This window comes from Plutella xylostella, chromosome 28, assembly GCF_932276165.1.
Source record: "Plutella xylostella chromosome 28, ilPluXylo3.1, whole genome shotgun sequence".
NCBI lineage: Eukaryota > Metazoa > Arthropoda > Insecta > Lepidoptera > Plutellidae > Plutella > Plutella xylostella.
In genome coordinates, this window is record NC_064008.1 from 6351705 (window position 1) to 6375475 (window position 23771).

The 23771-nt window shown below is 36.4% G+C and overlaps 1 protein-coding gene and 1 long non-coding RNA gene across 2 annotated transcripts in view; both read right to left on the bottom strand.

The window, feature by feature from the left end:
* LOC105387658 (Down syndrome cell adhesion molecule-like protein Dscam2) overlaps positions 1–6486 on the bottom strand; it is a 31877-nt gene extending 25391 nt beyond the window's left edge. Inside the window, exons 1-2 of the mRNA XM_048631188.1 lie at positions 6468–6486; positions 4929–4968 (exon numbers count right to left, since the gene is read on the bottom strand). Of these exons, the coding sequence (XP_048487145.1) occupies positions 4929–4968; positions 6468–6486 (59 nt within the window). The remainder of the gene's footprint in view (positions 1–4928; positions 4969–6467) is intronic.
* Positions 6487–6550: 64 nt separating this feature from the next.
* Positions 6551–14545, bottom strand: LOC119690565. The gene is made up of 4 exons (XR_007267951.1): positions 14185–14545; positions 13103–13534; positions 7683–8710; positions 6551–7149 (listed from the first exon to the last, which is right to left on the bottom strand). It is a non-coding gene; the product is annotated as an uncharacterized LOC119690565 (long non-coding RNA).
* Between the last annotated feature and the right edge of the window lie 9226 nt (positions 14546–23771).

Below are 23771 nucleotides of genomic sequence, written 5' to 3' on the forward strand. Positions count from 1 at the left end.
CATTATTTTCATCCAAGTATATTGTGTCTGGGATTTCATTTATACTTTTTCTCGATTTTATGTACGACCAAAAATGTTTGGAGTTTATCTTTATATTATCTTCTGCGTTAGAAATAAATCTGTCAAAGCACTCAGTTTCCATTTTTTTTTGTATTCGTCGCAGCGATGAGAAGTTTTCATAATCGGATAGCCTGCCGTATATTTTCCATTTTTTATGAACTTTATTTTTTTTATTTATTAAGCTTATTAACGGTTTTGAATACCACCTAGGATATTTCATCTCATCACGAACGACACGACTAGGAATTAATCTATCTATAATTTCATTAACGACAGTATAAAAATTATCTACGGCAGCCTCAATGCAGTCTACAGATAAATGCTGATCCCAGTCAACTGAAGCAAGAGCTGTGTTAACAGCATCATAGTCTGCAGCATGAAACCGTCGCACGGTGCGCGGGGCGGGCGGCAGCGCGGGGGGCGCGGGCGCGGCCAGCACGCGCGCGCGCAGCGGCGGGTGGTGCGCGTCCGCCGGCACCAGGCCCTCCGCACCCTCCACCGAGCAGCATATGTTAGATAAAACTAGATCGAGCATTCTGTTGTTATGATTCAACAAATAGTTATGTTGTAATAAATTACTAAAAGACATAAACGCAGAAATGTTGTAAGTTAGGGAATCCTCGGATGGATTATCTAAGACAAAACAATTAGAATTGTGATGGGACGGTAGCCATTTACCATATGTAATATTAAAATCACCAACAATAAAAACCTTATCGTCGGGAAATTCGATAACTAAATCGGAAATAAATTCAAAAAATGTTAACTCTGAATTAATTTGGTCTACTGTATGGGGAAAGTAGCAACAATAAACACGTAATAAGTTTTTTCGAGGTGTTTCGGATAACAAAATATTAACGCAAGTAATATCGGCATCGGGCAGAGAAGGCGGTAGGCGCACATCTCGCGTGTCCACTCGGAGGTCGCGGTGCACGGCCACGAAGGTGCCGCCGCCTAGCAACATATTCCTACGTACGTAGTCCCGGTCTGTTCGGTATAAACTATAACGAGAATCCACTAGTTCGGTATCAAATATGCCAGGTAACAGCCATGATTCACTAATACATATTAAATCGTATGTTACACTTAAAACGTTTCTAAGAAATACGTGTGTTTTTGTTCGTAACCCACGAACGTTTTGGTAGAAAACGTTAATCACAGTCAAATTGAAAAAATATAAAACACTTTAGAATCGTACATAATCCCAACAAAGACCAGATGTTTGCACAAAAAATATCCACACCCGATTCAAAACAATGACCTAGTGTACATTTGAAATAAACAATTTTATTTTTTACGACAGTTATGTAATTAGGAAGGCATTTGCTAATCTTTACTGAATCGCTTACTATTATGGTGTATAATCCATACATACTATAATAAAAGTTATATTGCAATAACATGCTAATTATTGGAGTTGAATTCACATAATACGATAAGAAATATATCCGATAAACAAAGACATTCAATGAACGGCGAGGCAATAGCGGATGACCGCTCGCTATGACAAAACAAGTTAAACTGTTAAATGGATAGAAAAAATCAATGCAATTATATATGAGCTTTAAGGCATACAGCGCAAGATTTATAATAACTTGGAGGGCGTTATGAGCAGTTAAGGTACTTCTAAAGTTCCATTGCTGCGTTGCAACGTCAGCGCTGTAATAAAATATTTTTATGACAGTTCCTTTCCGTCTACGGGACGCAATACAGCGCAACGCACCAATGGGGTCTCACCGCTCAGTGATAATGCAACGCATACACAATGCCAGCACCCCGCTCTATCTAGCCAAAGCTCGTGTGGCGTAGCCCTTATCAATGTGGCCAAAAGGTAAGTAACCACCTATCGGTATCTTACGTATCGCAACAAACGCATTGTCAAAGTCAAAATCAAATGTTTTTATTCATCGTATAAAAAATATAAAATTTTCTGATGAACGTAAATTTTTACACACTACTCTCATCAAGAAACGGCGTCGGCAGTGCCGATGAAGTGGACGCACTCGTGTGAGTTACTATGCAAAGAATACTGAATACGATGCGTCCGTTGCGGATGCTGAAAGGTGGACGCTTACCTTTATTCTGCCTGAGCATACGTACAGCACATCCTTCCTAGTCAACCGAATGGCGTAGTGGTTAGTGACCCTGACTACTGAGCCGAAGGTCCCGGGTTCGATTCCCGGCTGGGGCAGATATTTGTTTAAACACAGATATTTGTTCTCAGGTCTTGGGTGTGCCCGTAAAATGGCAATAGGCCCGCCCCCTATTACATTGGGACTAACATAACACTCTTTCGAAAAGTGGGTGCAGCAATGCACCTCTGCCTACCCCGCAAGGGAGTACATTAGTACAAGGCGTGAGTGCGTATTTTTTTTTTATTTTTTTTTTTCATACGTACAGCTTCCTTTAACCCCGTATAACTCTACCTTTATCTTTCCCACGCCGCATTTACGACCGCTAAGTCATAAATTCACGCTCGATTAGAATTTATGCACCGCCACGCCACCGCCCGTGTTTAGTGGTAATTTCATTAATCTTAGTTTTAATTAATGCGTCGTTAAACTATGCTTTAAACTGCTGTAAAGTATGTTTTGCATTCTTAGCAAATTAATTGTGTTGGCGTTTTGTGTGTATTTTGTTGAGGAGCTCTTACATTGTGTAAACTTTAACGAGAAATGAAAAAGTTCCACTTAGGTACAAAATTTACACACCAAATGACCCCATATTTTTAAATCGTTTTAGAACTTGATCATAATATGTATATTTTCTGTAGGTAATATTATTCTCATGCGCTGTTTAATTTAATTTATATTTTAGAGGGCGTCATTATGTCAGAATAAGTGCCAATTTCTCCATAGTCGGTTATCTAACCGACAGGGATTGATTTATAAATTAAACATCATCTCCACCATATAAAATTCATGACAGATGTGTCAAAAGTCAACCACTACTCCCTGGTTATGCTCTAACCGACTATGGAGAAAATGGCGCATATCTGTTTAGGGGTTATTTGGTGCTATTGTCTATAGAACTTTTTCATTCCTCGTAAGTGTAGTTTAGGGTTAACTTAGGGTTAAGTATTCACATGCACTAGCCGCAACTTCATGTCAAACAAACACTACAAATCGCTTCTCCAACAAACTACCGGCGATATGAATAGCTAAAACTGTGCTGAACTCCAGTTTTGAATGTAACAGTCTGTGGAGCGGGCAGTAGCGTGCATCTAGGATTGCAATTTAATAATAAGTACCAAGTAAGGTTCGCTGGAATAAATAGCTTTTTGGCAATAAGCCCGCTTTTGTTAGCTCTGTTACGGATGTTTCATTTGTGATCTATATATGCTGTGTTTAGTGCACAATAAAGTGTTCATAAATAGATAAATACTTCAGTTATATATTTATGAATAGTTACTCTACAATACAGCCGTAATGAACTATATTTTCCGATACACTAAGTTCGATACATAAAGTATACTTCAGTAGGTATATTAAATTCATACTTTTTATGGAATTCTGGACGGTATATTTCTTGAGAAAAAATATTAAGTATTATTATTTACATTATATAATAGGCTATACCATAAACGGTTACGCTAAAAAGCCTATAACATACAGGCAACCAACCTAGTCTATAGTAAGTATTGCAACAATGTCTTTGAACCTCCGCTTCTGTTTGTGGCTGTGCCGCGGGGCTATGCGAGCTCACGTCGGGGAACTATGAGCGTGGCTCAAATCACTGGAATATTTTATAGATTTCACAAGTTGCGGCCGCGTCGCCACTGCTAGCTATGTGTGCTGTGGAATTTAGTGGGAGGTTTTGGGTATAATATGGAGAATTTGGGTATTTATAAACTAGTTCAAATGCACCGGATTATTATAGGTAGGTAGATAGATAATAATATAGTGTTTAGAAAATGCGGGCTATTATTAAGTTTAAATCCACTGCTTAAATTTTTGTACCAATCGTCATTGGTAATGTTTCAACAACATCCTGTACCTATGTGCTAAATCTGGTTTCCTCGTGAAGTTTGCCTTCATCGTAAGAGCACGTGGGTACAAGTGATTTCATTATTCGAATATTTGCTTATCATATGTTTTCAAAATGTTTAGAACTGGATATATCCTTATTCGTGCGGCGTATCCGTGTAGTAAATTCATTTATGCATGCTCTTTTCTATCATTTTGTCTTCAAAGAACAATTCGAAAACATACTTACTAGCTTTCAGTGCAACCCGGCCTTTCAGCTTCGCCTAATATCGAGGCTACGTGCACCAGAACCAGCATAATATGATGTATGTTTTGTTAGCTAACTGGTCTAACTATGTAGGTACGAAATAGCTTTGACCATGTTTGCAGCAGCGTGCTATGTAACAACGCGCCCTTATGTTGCGTTGGAATTGTTTTGGTTGAATACTGCACGGGTTGATTTTGAAATTGTGTGATTTTAGCGGTTGGGCTTGATTTATTATGTATACCTATGTACGGTATGAAAAAATATTATATACTGGTTAATGGTAAGCGAAAGGTAAACATAATGTGGGACGCCCTCCGGCTAGAGGGGTGACGACTTGCGAAAGGTGGCTGGTAATGATTTGATGCGGAAAGCTATAGATTGCATCCAGTGGCGGGCTTTGGGAAAGGCCTACGTCCAGCAGTGGACTGCTATAGGCTGATGATGATGGTGATGATTATGGTAAGACCATTTAAATATTATTATAAAACTACATTCAATTTGGTTAGCGCTTTTTGAAATTACGCAATTACAGGCAGATATACATTATTAGTAAGTAAATACTTATAACAAAAACGTATGCAATATTACGTACTTTTTACTAACTTTATTTTTTACTTAAATTAGAAGTTACATACCTGGATATGAATCCATTATAGACATCTGTTTCTGCGGCATCTATGAAAAATAAAGAAGGTTTGTTAATAACTTATTATTTAATATCCCCCAATCAATAGAAAATGCAAAGGTCTTTTAGCTAACGTCTAGTAAGCATTCCAACTTTCAGCATCGTACGCAACGGACGCATATCATTCAGTAAGCTTACTTATTAAACTAATTCTTTTGTACAGAAATTCACACAGGTGCGTCCACATTTATTACAATCCGTTCGGTCCGATACGAACGATACAGATACGTGGACGCTTACCTTTAATCGACACGTAGCATGGAGCAGAAACTATCGATTTTATTTACGGAACCCATTATAATATAAAAATTACTACAGAAATGGTGATGAAGCACCTCTGCATACCTTCCAAGGGACTACATCAGTACGGTCAGGTGCAGATAAACCTGACCCCCCTCTCATAATAACAATGCTTCTGAGTTAGGTCAGGTTTCTCTGCCCCTTACTGTACAAAGTCTATGTTATGTTATAAGTTCCAAGTTAGAACAGGGCCTACACCTAGGCTAGTTGGCTAGCCCAGATTCAGTCGGGAATTCACTGTAGGTAAATACAACCGAGCAACTTTCAAAGTGGGAACTTCTAAGCGCTTGCCAATGGAAATAAACTTGTATTCTTCTAATCCACCTAGCTTTTCCATTTCCCAGAATAGTTTACTCCAGTGATATTGCCAAAAGCGCATTCGATCTAACCAACATCCTAAACCATTTATGCTAAAATAAATTCGTTGAACCAACATTGTAATTCTAAATCATTTATGCCTAATATCTAATTACCAACATTTATATCTAATAACCAACGTTAAAAAACCCCGACACAAGTCACATAACTTATTAAAGGCTAAGCCGTTTTTTATAAAATATAACTATGAACACTTATAACGCCCCTCTTTTTAACGGATGTTAAAAATAAGGTCAGTGATGAAAATTAAATAGTGGTCATCTTATCTTCGGTGACTATAACAACAGATAGACTAGGATTTGTCACCGTGGTGAACGGATTGGTCAGGTGTCAGTCATCAGTCAGAAGCTGACTATTTTTTTAATGTTGTCATTTTTATTTTGCCCTTTAACTTACCTCAGCGGTAAATATACCTACCTACAAATGAATCTACGATTTCAACCGTTTTACGGCGCATTCAGTATTCGTTTTTTTATTTATTTTTTAGTTGCGAAGCTGAATTTCACTCGGCCTTGTTGCTGAGAGCGAATTTCAGGGATTTTTCAGGGTTCCTGAATCTTAATTATTCAAATTTTTGCTTTATATTTTTTATTGCATACCTTTTCTGAGTAAAATACAGCACAATATTGCGTATATTTGCGTATTTCAGTTGCAGAAACAAATTCATGAGCAATGAAAAAGTTGCATTGCTCGTGACGTGAGTGTACTTAATCTTTTCGGTCTTCTGGTGGGAAATTACTGGTAAAATCAGTGGTCAGTTTCTAAAGATGATTTAGAATCGTGATAGACTCTTGTAAGTTGTAATACCTACATCTTGTCACAGTAGGCATTTCGAGTTAAAATATATGTTAGCTTGGTACTATAGAAGATGCTGAAAATAAGACACTCAGGAAGTTTGAAGTAAAATACTTTTATAAGGAACACAAACTATTCAAAAAGGAATCTAATAACAAACAGAAGTCTTTTAAAAGTTATTCTTGTTTTTTCTGCCATCTTGAATTGAATGAATCCGCATGAATCCCGTGACCGGCCAGTCAATGCGAATCACAGACAATATAGAAACTAAATGAACTAAAGAACAACTCCTAGCTACATCTAGTAATCCGGCCGGACCTATGATGAAATAAGTAGCTTGATATTAGTAAAGAATAGCATTGGTAAATTTAAACGCTAACAGTCGGCCGTCCTGTTATTGGGAATGTCCCCATTCCCTGTCGGCCATTCGAACGCTAACTAACAAGTTCTAAATTTATGTTAACAAACTGAATGAATTAGCAAAATTAATAAAGTTATTATATCTATGCGGTGATATTAAATGCACTTAGCAATCATAATTAAAACAAAACTCAAAGAGACTATAAGTAATTAGTAAACCATATTCCGGCTGTTCTTATTGATGTACTTAATGCTGGTCTGACGCTGGTCTGCTACGCTGCAACGTTGCTAGGTGAATTTTTGGTCGGCTACACTGTATGTTCATTGTTCCTCAGAATCTGAAATAGGTACACAAATTATATATTAATTAGTTGTTTTTTTTTTTTTTTTTTTGTTTATTGTTCTACTGCTGGACAGTGGCCTCCTTATTAGTGTTCTACTGCTGGACAATGGCCTCCTTATTGTTGTTCTACTGCTGGACAATGGCCTTCTTATTAGTGTTCTACTGCTGGACAATGGCCTCCTTATTAGTCTTCTACTGCTGGACAATGGCCTCGTAGCAGAATAAATCAAATTAATTCGTACGAGTAGGTAAATTAAATAGTGATTATTTGAATATTGATATGATTTTGTTTCTGATATAATTTTTAAAATTTAAACATAATCTTTATTTATTTTGAGTAACATTAAAGTGAAAGAAAGTATTATTATACTTAATAAGAGTATTATAAGAAATATAGGCTTAGTTTACATATAAAATGTCACTAGTATTGTGGGTACCGCTTGTGCTTCGGCATACCAGTCACAACCCAGTGTGAGTACCGCTTGCACATCGGCATACCAGCCACATATACTCGGACAACATACTTACTCTTTATCAGATAAATAGTATAGTGGGTACCGCTTGTGCTTCGGCATACCATTCACAACCCAGTGTGAGCACCGCTTGCACTTCGGCATACCAGCCACTATATACTAATTATCATTAGGTGAGCACCGCTTGTGCTTCGGCATACCATTCACAACCCTGTGTGAGCACCGCTTGCACTTCGGCATACCATTCACCTTTTATTATAACAATATTAAAGTGTGTGTATTATCATTCAGTGAGTACCGCTTGTGCTTCGGCATACCAATCACATCCTTGTGTGAGCACCGCTTGCACTTCAGCATACCATTCAACTTCATTTATCGGAACAATACTGTTCGGTCATCCATTCTCATAATATATTTATAATGCAGGTATCTTAGTATCAAAATATATTCCAATTCTTCTATTTTATATATAATATTCTTGTATTTTTATATTTAAATCATCATTTATTATAATAACAACAGTGTGTTAAACATTTTGATTTATTAGGACAATACTGTTCAGACAGCCATTCTCATAATATATGTATATAAAATGTAAGTTTCTTTCCATGTTCTCATAATGTATTCAAATTATTATATTTTAATTCTGATATTCTTGTGTCTTCATATTAAATCAACATTTTCTTTGTAATTTTATTAAAGTGTGTTAACCATCTTGATTTAATAGAGCTTTAGACAGCCATTCTCTTAATATTCCAATATTTCCAATACATTCTTGTATTATGTGTATAAAATGTAAGTATTTTCTTTCCATATTCTCATAATGTAGGTATTCCAATCCTTTCATTTTATGTCTTATATTCTTGTGTCTCCATATTAAATCGGCCTTTTCTTTGTAATTATATTAAAGTGTTTTAACGATCTTGATTTAATAGATCAATGCTGACCCTCAGCCATTCTCATTATGTAGATTTTTATATGCATATTCTCATTTTATGATTATTCCAATTATATCTTCATATTTAAATCATCGTTTTCTTTATCATCATCATATTCATCATACAATATGTAAATATTCCTATCCTAAAACAAGAACAGGAATTAGAATAGAAGTGAGAAATAAATTGCATATTAGTCGCAAGTAATAAGTTACATCCACAGCTTAATAATGAACCTAGTTAAGTAAGGTATAATATTATATTATGTACTTTTATCATAAATAGTTCTTATTACCTTTATCTATTTACAGGAAAATTAACGAATAATTTATTATAAGAATTTTGAAATAATGATAGCCAATTACAAGTTTTTAATTGCTTGAGACACGGATAAAAGTTAAGTGTTACAGTTGCCACGAATTAATTATGAATTATTCATATATAAATTAGTTGATGTAATGGCATTCCTATTATATTGTAACATGATTATATTATAATTAGTTAAAGTTTCGTGGAATTTTATACTAATTATTTTAAATTGACCGTATCTTAAGTATTAAGTTTTCTATCAAATGAATATAATATAATTAGAGTTAGTATGCATATGAGTTGCAAAATCAAGAGTATAAATATTTGAGAGTATCATTACATAACATGACAATATTTGTGCATATTACATGGTGCATGGTAATAATTAGCATGCCATGATAAGAATTTACAATCAAGCATTCAGCAAGTAGGTAAACACATATAAGTAGGTAAAAACACCTCCTGTGGGTTGACTGGTAGAAAATGCTTGTAGCATTAAGTCCACCCTTTGTACACTTATTTTTATATTTGTGCAATAAAGGATTAAATAAAATAAAAATATGTAGAGGTAAATACAAGTAGGTGCTTATAGCTACCTTTAATTAACAGCCTTTTCAGTGTCGGCATAATTAAAACTAGAAAATACTTAGATACCAATGGTACCTCAAGATACAGACCAAGCTTAGTTTGGTTACCGCTATCGCTACTGTATACTTAATTTTTTTTAATATGTGCAAAATATTGATTAAATATCCTATCTCATTATAAATTTCATCGATGTCAGCATATTCAAAGAAAGTACACTTCATTAATTTAACCTACTATTTTTATTTGTAGATAAGTACAATAAAGACTCTTAAAAACATTTCTTTACAAGTACTTCGTTTTTTTTTTTTTTTTTTTTTTTATTGTTTCCGTCATTGCCTTCAGATTGATCTAGAGTATTTCATTCACCTTGTTATGAATAGTGGAGGACTGTTAGGTTAATTGTATTTGAAAGTAGGTTTCATCAAATCATTTCTACGTTTTTATGTAAAGGGTGTTTATTTTTTAATTTTGTTTTATTGAATTTTTATCTTTATATATGATAGGCCCAATGGAATGAAATTTGTATGTAGGTACTATGTCAACCTCGCCATATTATGAGGACGTGGGCTTATTACGAGTTTTGAATATAGAATATTTGATTATATATAGGATAATGTCACTTTGTTTGACTTCTCCTTTTGTAAATAAAGCCAGCAAAGTAAGATCATGTATAATTAATTCTGAACCTCTACGTCAGCAAGCCAGCGGCGTCACAAATAAAATATATATTTGAAATGTAGGAAATAAAATAGATTTGAAATATTTTGTTTTAATTACTGCTCTATGCCCAAATAGTATGAGATGGGTTCTTGGCAGTTCCTACAGGGATATTTAAAGTAACTGATGTGATGACTGACTGTGCAAAAGCTTTACAGTCTATTTATAAAGTCCAGAACTGAAATTGATCCGAACTAATTGTAAAATACCGTATTAAATTGATCTATTACCTTCATCTAAGCACCAATCCGTTAAACGATATAGTCAATTGCTATTTTATTTCCTAATATAATTAACTGTAACTGTAAGTATTCAACAGGCAATGACATAAAGTCTCCACAAATTCGCACTCTTTACTTCCATGACTATAGTTAGACTGTATATGTGGTCAGTAGTCGTGTTCCTTATTTAAATAAATTAATAAATAAATAAACAAATAGTACCTATGGTATAGTTTTTAATTATATCTGTGTTGTTGACGTTATGTGATTCACACCAAGGTGATTATCAACTCGAGAGACTTATATAGCTTCCACTATGTTTTTGTTTTTTTTTTATGACGCTTCCTTATGTCTGGTAAGTAAAGTTGGTTTTCCTTTTAGTCGTCAAAAATGCATGGGATTTCAACTGTCCAAAAACCAATAATATAATGGACAGAGCATAATTGATATTTTCACACTGTAGTTTGAGTTTTAAAGTTCACAAAATGTAAGCATTTTTAGATTGAAATCAATGTGAGGCTGAGCATTGTTATGTATGGAAACGGGTCAATAGTTAGTTTTATTTATATTTAGTATTAACAAGTCATGGAGAACCAATAAAGAAGAGAGAGAATATTCCAGGTTCCGCAATTTGTTTGTTGTTAGACATTTGTAAGATAGTATCATGATAATGCATGGGATATAATCCCGTTTAAGTTTATCTAATAAAGATGAAGGCTTTTGCTAAGTCTAGGAATACAAATATTGTTTTCTAAAATTGCTTATAATCATAATATAAATTATTATCATTGCAACTATGTTGGTGTTACATTAGTTTTAATTCTAAGTAAATACATATAATTTCCATTATCATAGTCTCCTATACGATATAACGACTTTTCCTTAAAACTCAACAAAGCAGTGGGTACTTAAAAATACAAAATATAACACTTCATAAACATTAAAGTTGTAATATACCTATGGTAATTTATATTTATTTAGCAGATCATGAATAAAGTATTCAAAACTTAGGGACCTAGTGGTATTTACTAACAGAATAATAACATGTATTTATACTTAATGTTTTTAAACTACGGAAATAATGTTATCAGATTTAAAAGTTGTCTGAGACGTCCAGCCTTCTTAAAGGTGTTGGAAAAGACCCATATTGAAACTAATACGGATAATAATATGTCATAAAATGGGTGATTGCATGTACATTCACTCTCACTCAGCACAAAAGGTAAACAATCTTTGTGTGTCCTTTTTAATAAAAATACAATTAAACAAATTAACTACAGCCAAAATACTTACTTTTCCATCTTTATACATATATGAAGTTGCGGTTTTTGTAAAACAAATGTTTGTTTGTCAAAGTCTCCCAGACTCTTAACAGATTAATAAGGTAGTTCACAATATATTAATAACGTAAGTTTTCCGTCGTAAAAACAGCATTGATGAAGAAATAACATATTGTGTATGAGACCAAAATTTGTTTTAATGAAATTCCCAATTAGGTACTGTGGAGGTCCACAGTTTAAGTTATGATTTGTTTCAAAAGGAATTATATGAGTTACTAGTAGGAAAATGCTCATTATTATACATAAATATTTGACTGATGATACACTATGACATTATAAAATTAATAATGTTATTCAACATTGATATTTATTAATTGAGGCATTATTGTACTTGTATTAACACAATTCGTTAAGTCATTATTTATTGTACCTAATGTTTAAATTATGGAAATAGCATGTGTGCATGATTTGTACTCTCAGATCTCAATATTCTGCTGAACACCTGTTTATCATACGTTACCTATGTTCACAAATAAAGAATTGAATAAATGGTTTAATTACGAAATCAATCATTCTATGCATTTCATGTGTATTTATGTTTCATTTCATAAATTTGTTTTGAAATTAATTCAAATAAAAAGACACTCCAAGGCCGCTCAAGATCCACGCCAAGCAAGAAAAAATACATTATACGTCTTGGATTTTGCAGATATTACTAATAGTATTAATTAATACTTCTGATTTGACCTGCCTGTTGCGATGTGAATATCTATGAATTACACAGAATAGACTGTGCTATTTGATCCTTTTGGACATTGTTTATATCCTGACTTGTTTAAAATACAGGTAGGTACTTACTATCCACAATAATATTCGGAAGCAAGAAAGTTAGTAATGTAATGCTAAACCTTTACAATAATAAATGAATGTAACGTTAAAATGCAATACAGCTGTTACAGGTCATGATTAAATAGGTACTAAATGGTAATTTAATGTTCTCGACTAATCTCTGTATTTGACTTTCATATAGATAACTTATATTATTAGGACATCTTTATCTTTCCTGTTAAAAGTTTTTCCTAAAGAAAGAAGTTCAACAAAATTTTACAGTTTGTGAGCCAGGTTGAACCGCCTGGGTGGTATGATAACTAATAGGTATATTGGAGTATTGTTTATCTATTGTCTCAATGGTGAGGCATTCAATGTATAGTTTTAATTCATATGTTGTATTTTTTTATAATTGATTCGAAAATAAGAAAACAAAATGACAGAAAATAATGTAAGCATGCGGGTATAATGAAATGATATATCTGAAAAGATTTTAAATAGATGATGCATGCACCTTCACTAAAGCATACACACACACAAAACATTTTCGTCAACAGATAGCATACAGAAGAAAAATCAAACACTCTTACGTACGTGTACAACTCCAGCTGATGGAATAGAGAGAAAACTTCGCCACAGATTATGGATTTTGCATTTGTATCACTTTCTGAGTCTTTTCTTAGCCATGAAAACTCATTTTCCCAAAGTTGTGTGTACTTCTGTGTCCTTTTTTTTTCTTCGTCAAAACTTTTCGATTTTTAGATGGGGTACTTGCGTTATTATTATCAGTACAGGATGCTTGATCGGCGTTATCAATGTTCATCAATCACGTTATAACGAATGGATAAAAGTATTCCAAACAAACAAAACCAAAGTCACAAACAAAACAAACCTCAAAAACTTCTCAAAATAACTTGTCACATGTGACATTTGACGTTTGACATTAGTGGCTGCGTTCAAGATCGTCCAAAGTAAATAGTCGACTTTTTTGGTTTTGATTATGTGTTTTTGCGTAATATTATATGACTAGTAAAAATGTGTAAAAAAAGGCTATTTTAGCGTACTCTATTAGTGTTATAGATTATAGATCACGCTTAAATGATATAGAGTACAATACTCTAAAGTAGGGTTGGCATTCCATGGTGGATATTACATCGCGGTATTAAGATTTTTTTCTGTAGGATATTACATCGTCAGTTCATGCTAAAAATTCAGTTATTACTTGATCAATTAAATCAAAGAGAAATAAACTTTATGATTATTAATTATTGACTTGCTACAGTTGCTACTGCTAATTCACAATAATGGGAGGAATTGCGAATTCTCCATTTTGCATTTAGGCCTAATACGCACGCGATATTTCAAATAAAGTAAAGTAAAGTACTTTGCATTCACTGTTGCTGTTTGCAAGACAACAGTTTTAATACAAATCTACCTTATAAAGCTGTGTTTTGCACTTTTCGATAATGAAATTAATCACAATGATAAAATTTTCGCCAAATATAGCGTGATGATCGCGTTTTTACCTTTTATAACCTTATTTGGACTTTACGTGATATTAATTTCTTAAGATAGTGGTTAATAATACGTAAATTTCTTTTCAGTAATCATAGAAACTGCATATTGTTATATCCATAACAATTTTCATAACTAAGCACAGAAATAAATTCACTTACCGGTGGGCGTAGACTTACTCATCTCAATTCTGAAATGTTAGCTTGGTACTATAGAAGATGCTGAAAATAAGACACTCAGGAAGTTTGAAGTAAAATACTTTTATAAGGAACACAAACTATTCAAAAAGGAATCTAATAACAAACAGAAGTCTTTTAAAAGTTATTCTTGTTTTTTCTGCCATCTTGAATTGAATGAATCCGCATGAATCCCGTGACCGGCCAGTCAATGCGAATCACAGACAATATAGAAACTAAATGAACTAAAGAACAACTCCTAGCTACATCTAGTAATCCGGCCGGACCTATGATGAAATAAGTAGCTTGATATTAGTAAAGAATAGCATTGGTAAATTTAAACGCTAACATATATTATTATTATACCTATTCTCTTGCGCGTTCCAAAAATTACAGCCTCGTATTAATCGCAGCTTGCGACATTACAACGTTTATCACGTCGATAACGAACTGAGTAAAATGCTCACAGCAGAACCAAACCGCGAGCTTATAAATTTAAAATCGGCGAAACACGTTTAAATTCCGAACGCTACAAACCGATTCACAGGAAGATCTCAACTTTTTAAATTGTTTTATTTCCCTCACCAAACTAGCAGCTCAGTTTTAGATTAACAGTTCGGAAATGGTGGAAACTTTTGCAACCGCAGCGTTCGGAAGTTTCTAGTGCATTCGCAGTTTAAAACTAAACCACTTGGAAAATGCTCGGTACCAAAGAGGCCGGATACAACGCACGGAGGATTTCAAAATTCGAATGTGTTTTGTGAGTTAATTTTTTTATTTTTGACGTAAAAGGTGGCACACGTTTCGATGCCATGTTTGATTGTGGAAACAAAAGGTCCGGAATGGGTGTAACTAAAAGCTTTAACGTAAACCACCCTAAGTCCTACTCATCAAACTGAGTAAATTTCCAATAGAATCATAGATATAAATTATTTATTTGCTCATTAAATACACATCACATACCTTTGCAAATAAACTTTTTCTCCCATACAAAGGCTCATGATACTGACAACATTTTCCATAGTTGCGCAAAAAATATATTGAGTAATGTTAAGTATTTTCCTTTTAAAAAAAATATTGGTTTGATTAGTAGATCATGATGTAGGTGCTGATAAGTACCTTGTTATATTTATAGGGAGCATATTATTTATATTTAACAACAAGAATTCGTTAGGGACAAATTCAAGTTAATCCTGTAGGTAGTGTACGTATTGCACAAAGATAAATCCGCCATTTTACTGTAACATTTTCTTCTGTGTCACTGCACTAGAACAAAGTCGACAATTCGCAAATAAATATTCCATTACACCGATCGTTCAATCCGGTGGATCTCTAATTTCCGTGGGATGATAACATTTTATGTCGGTTTTTTTCAGATAGAGTACCTATGTATCTAGATAGAATATTCTTTATTTGTACACACACATAAAATAAAATTACATAACTAAAATTTTAATACTAACACATATGTACAAAAATGGCGGCCTTATCGCTTAAAGCGATTTCTTCAGGACAACCTTAGGGTGGAAGGATATTTATCTATCTATCGTAGTGAGCAAATTTTCCGCATTTAGCCTCAAAGGTGGACCATCAGGCGATCGTAAATGGCGCGATGCGTTTTCGTCGTGCGATGAGATATTCAAACATACAGATATCTTCATAGTGTCCTATTTGAACTTTGCAAGTCATTATGCGAGCAAACTCTCATTTTTGACCGATAAGAATGAAACGCCTTGCCAGAAATGCCTACGGATGACTATAGCTACTAAGCCACCCAAGCTGCCGTCAGAAAGCCAGTAAACGACCTAGGCTAGTTAGTCCACCAACCAGCACTAGATCAGCATGGCGGGTTAGGCCTAAAACCCTTAACCCTTGCTTCATGGAAAGGAGACCCTGCCCCAACAGTGGGGACGTGATGGGTTGCGATGATGACGAAGTGGTTACTATTTTATGCAAAAATACACTTGACGACCGAATGGCGTAGTGGTTAGTGACCTGACTACTGAGCCGATGGTCCCGGGTTCGAATCCCGGCTGGGGCAGATATTTGTTTAAAGACAGATATTTGTACTCGGGTCTTGGGTGTTGATATTTATATTTAGTATCTATCTATCTATGTATTTGTGTAGATATATCAGCTGTTCGACACCCATAACACAGGTTCTGCCTAGCTTGGGGTCGGATGGCCGTGTGTGAGATGTCCCCACATATTTATTTATTTATTTATTTATTTACACTTAGTAAGGTCATAGACCAAAATTATCACTTTAATCGCCGTCTTTCACTTTTTTATACGATTTTTGCAACATCCTTTAACTTCCCTGCCGGGAAAAAAGTTGTGTCATAACAAACATGAATTCAAAACAAAATCTGCGCGCTTACTTTCAATCCCATAATCCAACTAGCCGTCCGTAGTCCGTACCGAACATGTCGCAACTCCCAACTTCATGAATTGTGTTCAGCAGTAAGCCGACAAACTTTTCTATCCAACGTTAGAAAAGTTTCCACGATTCAATCGTTCTGTTTGATAAAAAATAGAACTGTAGCTTGCTTTTGTTTTGTTCCAGCTTTTGTTTTGACGACGGAAGTTGGCGGGAAGTTTTTGAAAGGATTTAACTTTGTCTTTAACTGATGACTGTGTCTTATTATATTATGCATACCTAAACTTAGATCGTAAATAGTAATCAATTAAATTGTATCTACAGGTGACCAAAAATGGTTCTGTAGAAGCGATTGTAAAACGAAAGTTGTGAAGAATGAAAACACAAGTCCTTACTATAGGTACCACTTTTGCAACACCATATAAAATACACTGTAGGGCAATGAAAACTAAATGTTCAGTAATACATAATATATGAAACTTCAAATGGCAGGTGGAACTTTTTAATTGATCGTGAGTGTATTAATCTTGATAATGTAGGTATTTAAAAGCACCTACTTTCGCAAGAGTGGTAAAAAATTGCCGTTTTCACAAATATACAGTTCTAACATAACATCGAAACTTCGAGACTCCTAAGTGTACAATACACTCACTCAAATCGATAGAACATAAAGAACAAGTACATTACATAGGAAAATAAACAAAATTGCTACTATAAAAACAAACTACTATTTGTAACAAACATTTTTATTTATTGTAGCATCGATTCAAGTGAAAGACCCTACTTCTTTGTTCAACATTTTACTAAAAGGCTGTGCGAGACACGTAGGCTTGAAAACAAACAAAATTTAGGTACCCTGTTACTTGAATTCGTTCGTTATGACGTAGAGATAAGGCTCACTGGGTAGCAAAATAAATCTGGCTTCGTTGGTTTGCTGTAAAACTTGAAAGCGGTGTACATAAAACTATTTGTCAATAAGTAAGTCGATGCATTTAGGGTTGGTTTTATAGGGTCTGCTTTAGTACATTATAGGATAATAGCACATAATAGGTAAGTACATTCTGGGTGGTATTTTAAGTATGTTAATTTACTTGTTTTTGATTGGCTGATAATTTTTAAGGTATTTTCAGTCGTGTCTGTCATCCGTTTCATTGGGTTAGGTTAGGAGAGTAATGGAACAGAGATTGCTTAAATAATTTGAGCATTGATATTTGTATGGTTTTGGGTGTAGTAAGGTACAGTCGATACATACACACAGGCTATATAATTATTATATTGTACATATCAAGTCGTTTACGATTCGTCAGTGGATTGTATGCGTTGCACGCGAGGAACTCTTATCTCTTTGGCTGAGTGTACAAAATACACAAGCATTAAAGGTACAGTCGCTATAAAAGGCTTACAGAAAAGGGTTGGGTGCTTTGTTAATCTTAATAATCTTTACGCCCATTACGTGGGGAGCCCTTCAAATTATAGCAATTGAACGAGCTATAGGTACTTTTAGTTAAAATGAATTTGTTATCGAATTTTCATACACTTATAATATCATTAAATAAATAACATCAGTTGATATTATTAAAGAGACCCTCGTTGTATCATTGTTGGTTCATCAGGAAATCTAGCGGTAACAGTTACCTACAGAATATAAAGTTATACAAAATCACGCTGTCTCGTAAACTGATAAAGTGGAGGCTACACGAAGGTCAGTCGGTAATAGAAAATGTATCCGTGAAACGATAAACTATTCTCTGGGTGAAATCTCAGGTTGTATAGGAAACACGCACAGTCCAACACACAAAAAACGCATCTAACCTCCACATTGAAAAAGCTCCAATTGTGTCACCAGCCTATGGGGTAGGTACAGTCGCTGCCATAAAATTTAAAGCCCATAAAAGTGAGAAACATTCCTGGAACGCCTGATAAGCGCTTTTTATTTGACTGTCCATCATATACCCGGTCTCATTAAATTTACTGGGCTTTATCCGAAGAACGCGTAGCAAATACATAGGAATGTAATTTCTACAGGGTGTTAAAAAAGGGAAAGCGTTGGTAGCTTGTCGGGTAACCGCCCGCTTCTCACGCCAGATACCTATGCGGGTTTGAATCCCGGCGCTGACATGTTCCAAGGAGTTCTTTGGAATTTAAGAATAATGTATACCATCATCGCTCTTACGGTGAAGGAAAACATCGTGAGGAAACCTGAATATTCTAAATATTATTTAAATTCTAGATGGTGTACTCTAAGTGCATTGTACTCATTCAAAAACGGCGATACGGCTCGCACACCTCTCACGTGAGTACAAAATGTACAGTGACTCGCTTAAGAGTCACCTCTATTATTCTGTGCCTCTACTACACCCCTTCGGTGATTACAGTCGTGAGAATAATTATGTATGTTAAAAAAGGGATATCATTCTAAACAACTTTTTTTCTAGATACGGTCAGATTGACAGACATGCAGATGAATCTATGAGGGTTCCATTTGCCTACGGAACCCCAAAATTCACACCGAATTTCGTACATTTTCCACCCGCGTAATTTAGTACCATCATCCAGTTTATTGCTTTCTCGTTACAGAGATGAAGATAATTTGTTTTATAGCCAGCCGGTTGTAATGTCAACTTTAATTACGTTTTATCTTTGCTTTAAGCGAAATTATTGGTTTAATAAAATATAGCCGTTTCGGGAAATAAAACGTCTCGTACAGATAGCAAAGTAACGTCTGTCTAAAGCTGCGTACAGACCGGCCAAACGAACGCCAACGAACGGGTTTCTTTGACCTTCGTTGCTGCAATCTGCCCTGTATATATTATGTATGATAAATATCCATCGTTGGGCGTTCGTTGGGCCTTCGTTGGGCCGGTCTGTACGCAGCTTATAGCATAATTTAAGTGACTTTAGGCATGAATGATCAAACCCATGGATGACAAACATAGTGTAGAACGCCCTCCGGCTAGATGAGGTGACTACTTCCGTAAGATGTATGTGGTAATCATTAGATGCGGAAAGCTATAGATCGCATCTAGTGGCGTGCTTTGGGAGAGGCTTACGTCTTACAGTGGACTGCTATAGGCTGATGATGATGATGTTTATACAGACATTGTGAAACAGAGGTTGATTGTAGAAAAAATCCTACCTAAATTATTAAGCATCGTTTAAAAAACTGCAACGTAAAATTGTTATCTAACGAATATAGTATTTTTTACCTGAAAAATAACTTTCATTTCAAACAAAGCTGCGATAAGCGTTTTTTGGAAATGTCATGTTTGGGACGCACTGTGGATGCCAGTATAAACGCACAGTTGCCGTTGGAGTTTAACTCTTATATAATAAAGAATAAGGCACAGTGTTTGTTAATTCCTTCACTGTGAATAACTGACGGTAAAGCCTTTTCATTCTTATTTTAACGACGAACTGTACTATCGCCGTGAGTGGTGGTTTTACACTACCCCTATGCATTGTAAAACGGTATAAATGTTAAGGTTTTCGATAATATTATTAACTTACTGAATTGGCAAAGACTATTCCTAACGTGATTATATAGAACTAATTGTTTAAGCTGATATTTAAGCACAAATCTGTTAACACGAGATTATCAATCGATATTTTTTTTAAATGATTGTAAATAACAAGTATATAAGCAATAATTAATCACTGTACTGTATTGTCAAATTTGACATGTCCTCGGTCAATTTCTCTCATCTAAATCAGACTACGTGCCAATTTCTCCATAGTCGGTTATAGCATAACCAGGTATCAGTGGTTGACTTTGACACATCTGTCAAGAATTTTATATGGAGATAACGTGTAATTGACTAACCTTCCCTGGTCGGTTAGATAACCGACTATGGAGAAATTGGGGTTAATGGTTAGATATTGAAATGCGATATGAAAGTAAGCCTCAACTGAATTCCACAATCTACAGTACATATTTCAGGGTCATCGACCTATCTTGAATATCACGTTACAAGCTGCTCCAAACATCATCAATCTTATCTCAACAGTGTAATAACGACAATAATTACATTCAACATAACTGAATACAGGCACTTTTTCCGTCCTTTTGCAAACAGATGTTACCCGACCAAAGTAAATGGCTTGCTGTCATTAGCCTAATGGGCAAGAAACCACGGTACATTCAATTCACCGTACCGTGACCGTTTTCACACCCTGCTAGCCAAACAAACACAATCTCTATTACAGTTGCATAAGAGTTACGAGACAGTCTAGTTAAGCTACGGCGCGGGACTATGTTATGTGAATGTTGGTACATCTGTATGGTCGGTCTTTCCCTACGCATTTTTTTTGTTCTAAGTGCTTTGATGTTGGGAAGCCCTTTTGTTTATGAGTTTTGCATCACATGATTGCATCCTTTCGCAGAGATTCATAACTAAATGGGGTGAGAAGAAATAAGAGCGGTAAACGATAAGATCGCCTTCTGTAATATAAGTTGTGTATTACGTGGCATTTTCTAGTACAGAAATAAATTAAAACTATTATGATAAACAAACGCATAATGATGTGTCAACATTCCAGTTGAATAAACTTTAATTTTTAGCCTTTTGGCGACTTAGGTCTATCAGGAAAAATGACTAGGTATATTTATGACGAATTTAAAAAATTAAATTGTTGAAGCCTATTTATGCTGAGATATAGAAATGACGATATTTACAAATGTCAATATGTTAAACTGTCTATAACCCAGAAAGTACAAGTATAGAAATGCCAATTTTAAAAAATGTAAACATATTATTTTGGCAAGATTATGATCCAGAATGACTTAGTATAAAAATGACAACAATCCCTTACCCTTCTTTTCGATAATTAAATATTTGTTCCAACCTGTGGAATTTTCTAGACTTAATTTAATTTTAATAACTTATTTCAAACAGCGGCCTATTGCGACCGGATGATGGCGGTATGACCATCCAAAAACAGCTACACTAAATCTCATAGGCCGGCGATGGGCAGCAGCGTCACCGGTACAAAAAAGTGTAGCCCTGCGATCACCAACCCGCATTGCCAAGCCTTAGTATAAAAATGACCAGTAGGTCTAGTATAGGTTTGTTATCATCATCAGCCAATAATCATCCACTGCTGGACATAGGCCTTGTTGACGAGGAATCCTACGCCACCTTGAGACAGTTGGTCGCCCTCCCGATGGTAGAGCATGTGGCCGGACTCCAGGGTCATCGTGTCCTCGCCCTCTCTACGGACTTCTGATAGCCCTAGGATGTCCCATCTTCTAGTCCTCTCTCAGTATCCGTGCGTTGTATGTAGCCAGTTGTAGTCGTTGGTGGCAGCCATTCGTAACCCGGGGATTCTTCGCACCCCCCGCCCTACCGTTACCCAGACCGCTGCCGTAGTCAGGAATAGTAGGACTGCCGGGAAGGGGGGGCCGGGGCTTTGGATGTGACTCCATGGAAGTTTTTTGCCATAATCACCACGCTTGGCAATGCGGGTTGGTGATCGCAGGGCTACACTTTTTTGTACCGGTGACGCTGCTGCCCATCGCCTGCCTATGAGATTTAGTGTAGCTGTTTTTGGATGGTTATACCGCCATCATCCGGTCGCAATAAACCGCTGTTTGAAATGTTGTTGTTGTTGTTGTTGTTCCTATGGCACCCCAGAGGTGCAGAAGGTCTCCACTAACGTCCGCCACTTCCGCCTATCTTCGGCTGTACTTTTGGCCTCGCTCCAGCTTAGTTCAGCGGCTCGCAGCTCGTTTTCGACGCTTCGGCGCCATGTCTGGACAGGGCGTCCACGGGAGCGCTTGCCATTTGGTGGCCTCCAGTCAAAAGCTACGTTTGCGGCATTCGTAGCTCCTCTTCGTACAGTGTGCCCAATCCATCTCCACTTTCGCTTCGCAATTTCCTTGCCGATGGGAGATTGTCGGCACAGCTTCCACAGATCTTCGTTACGTATTGTCTTCGGCCAGAAAACGCGCAGGATCGATCTTAGGGACTTATTGACGAACACTTGCAGTTTGTTCGTCAGCCCTTTCGTCACTCTCCACGTTTCGCAACCAAAGAGCAATACGGACTTCACGATGGAGTCGAAGAGGGAGATTTTTATCCGCCTTGTGAGCACATTCGAGTCCCAAACAGGTTTGAGCTGGGCAAACGCAGCCTTCGCCTTCTTGATCCTGCTCTCTATATCCTCATCTGCTCCTCCCTGACGGGTGACCGTGCTTCCGAGGTAAGTGAATGTATCGACCGAGTCCAAGCGTTGGTTATCGAGTATTAAGGCGTCCGAGGTTTTAGCCTTGATACGCATATCGACTGTTTTGCGTCGGTTTATTCTCAGACCCATTACTCTGGCTTCCTCCTGCAGGTGTACGAGTTTCTCTTGTAATAGGTCGAGAGTTGGCGAAATCAACACTATGTCGTCTGCATAGTCTAGGTCCTCTAAGACACCTGAAGCCCAGCTTATGCCTCTCGGGATAGCAACCACGTTCCTCATCACATCGTCAAGGAGAATAACAAATAGGAGCGGTGACAGGAGACATCCCTGCTTGACGCCAGCTGAAATGCGTATTGGGGCCCCAAGCTCTTTTTCATGAACGACCCTACATGTACTGCCCTCGTATAGCGAGCGTATAACTTGGATGATGCAGGCTGGTATGCCTCTGCGTTGTAGACTTGACCACAACGCGGTCCACTTCACGGTGTCGAAGGCTTTTTCGAAGTCTACAAAGGCCAGAAATAGCTCCGACTGCCATTCGACACATTGCTCAATAAGGACCCGTAGGGTGTTGGTGTGGTCAGTGCAGGAGCGTCCAGGGCGAAAACCAGCCTGCTCATCTCTGAGGGTCACTGCTACTTTCGGCGCGATGCGGTTTAGCAGGATCTTAGCTAAGACTTTGGCGGCAGCGGGCAGTAGTGTGATGCCGCGCCAGTTGTCGCATCGCGATGGGTCCCCCTTCTTTGGAACTTTCACCAGGAGTCCTTGTTTCCACTCGGCGGGTACTTGTCCGGCTTCCCAGATACGGGTCAACAGGGGGAACAGTATAGTAGCAGACATTGGAGCATCAGCCCTCAGCATATCTACATGGATGTTGTCGATACCTGGCGCCTTCCCTGGCTTCAGTGATTTCACAGCTGCAACTACTTCTTCGAAAGAGGGTGGCGCTGTTGGTATGTCCAGAAGAATGCTGTTGCTATCCATGCTGATGGGCTCTTGTTGGTCTGTG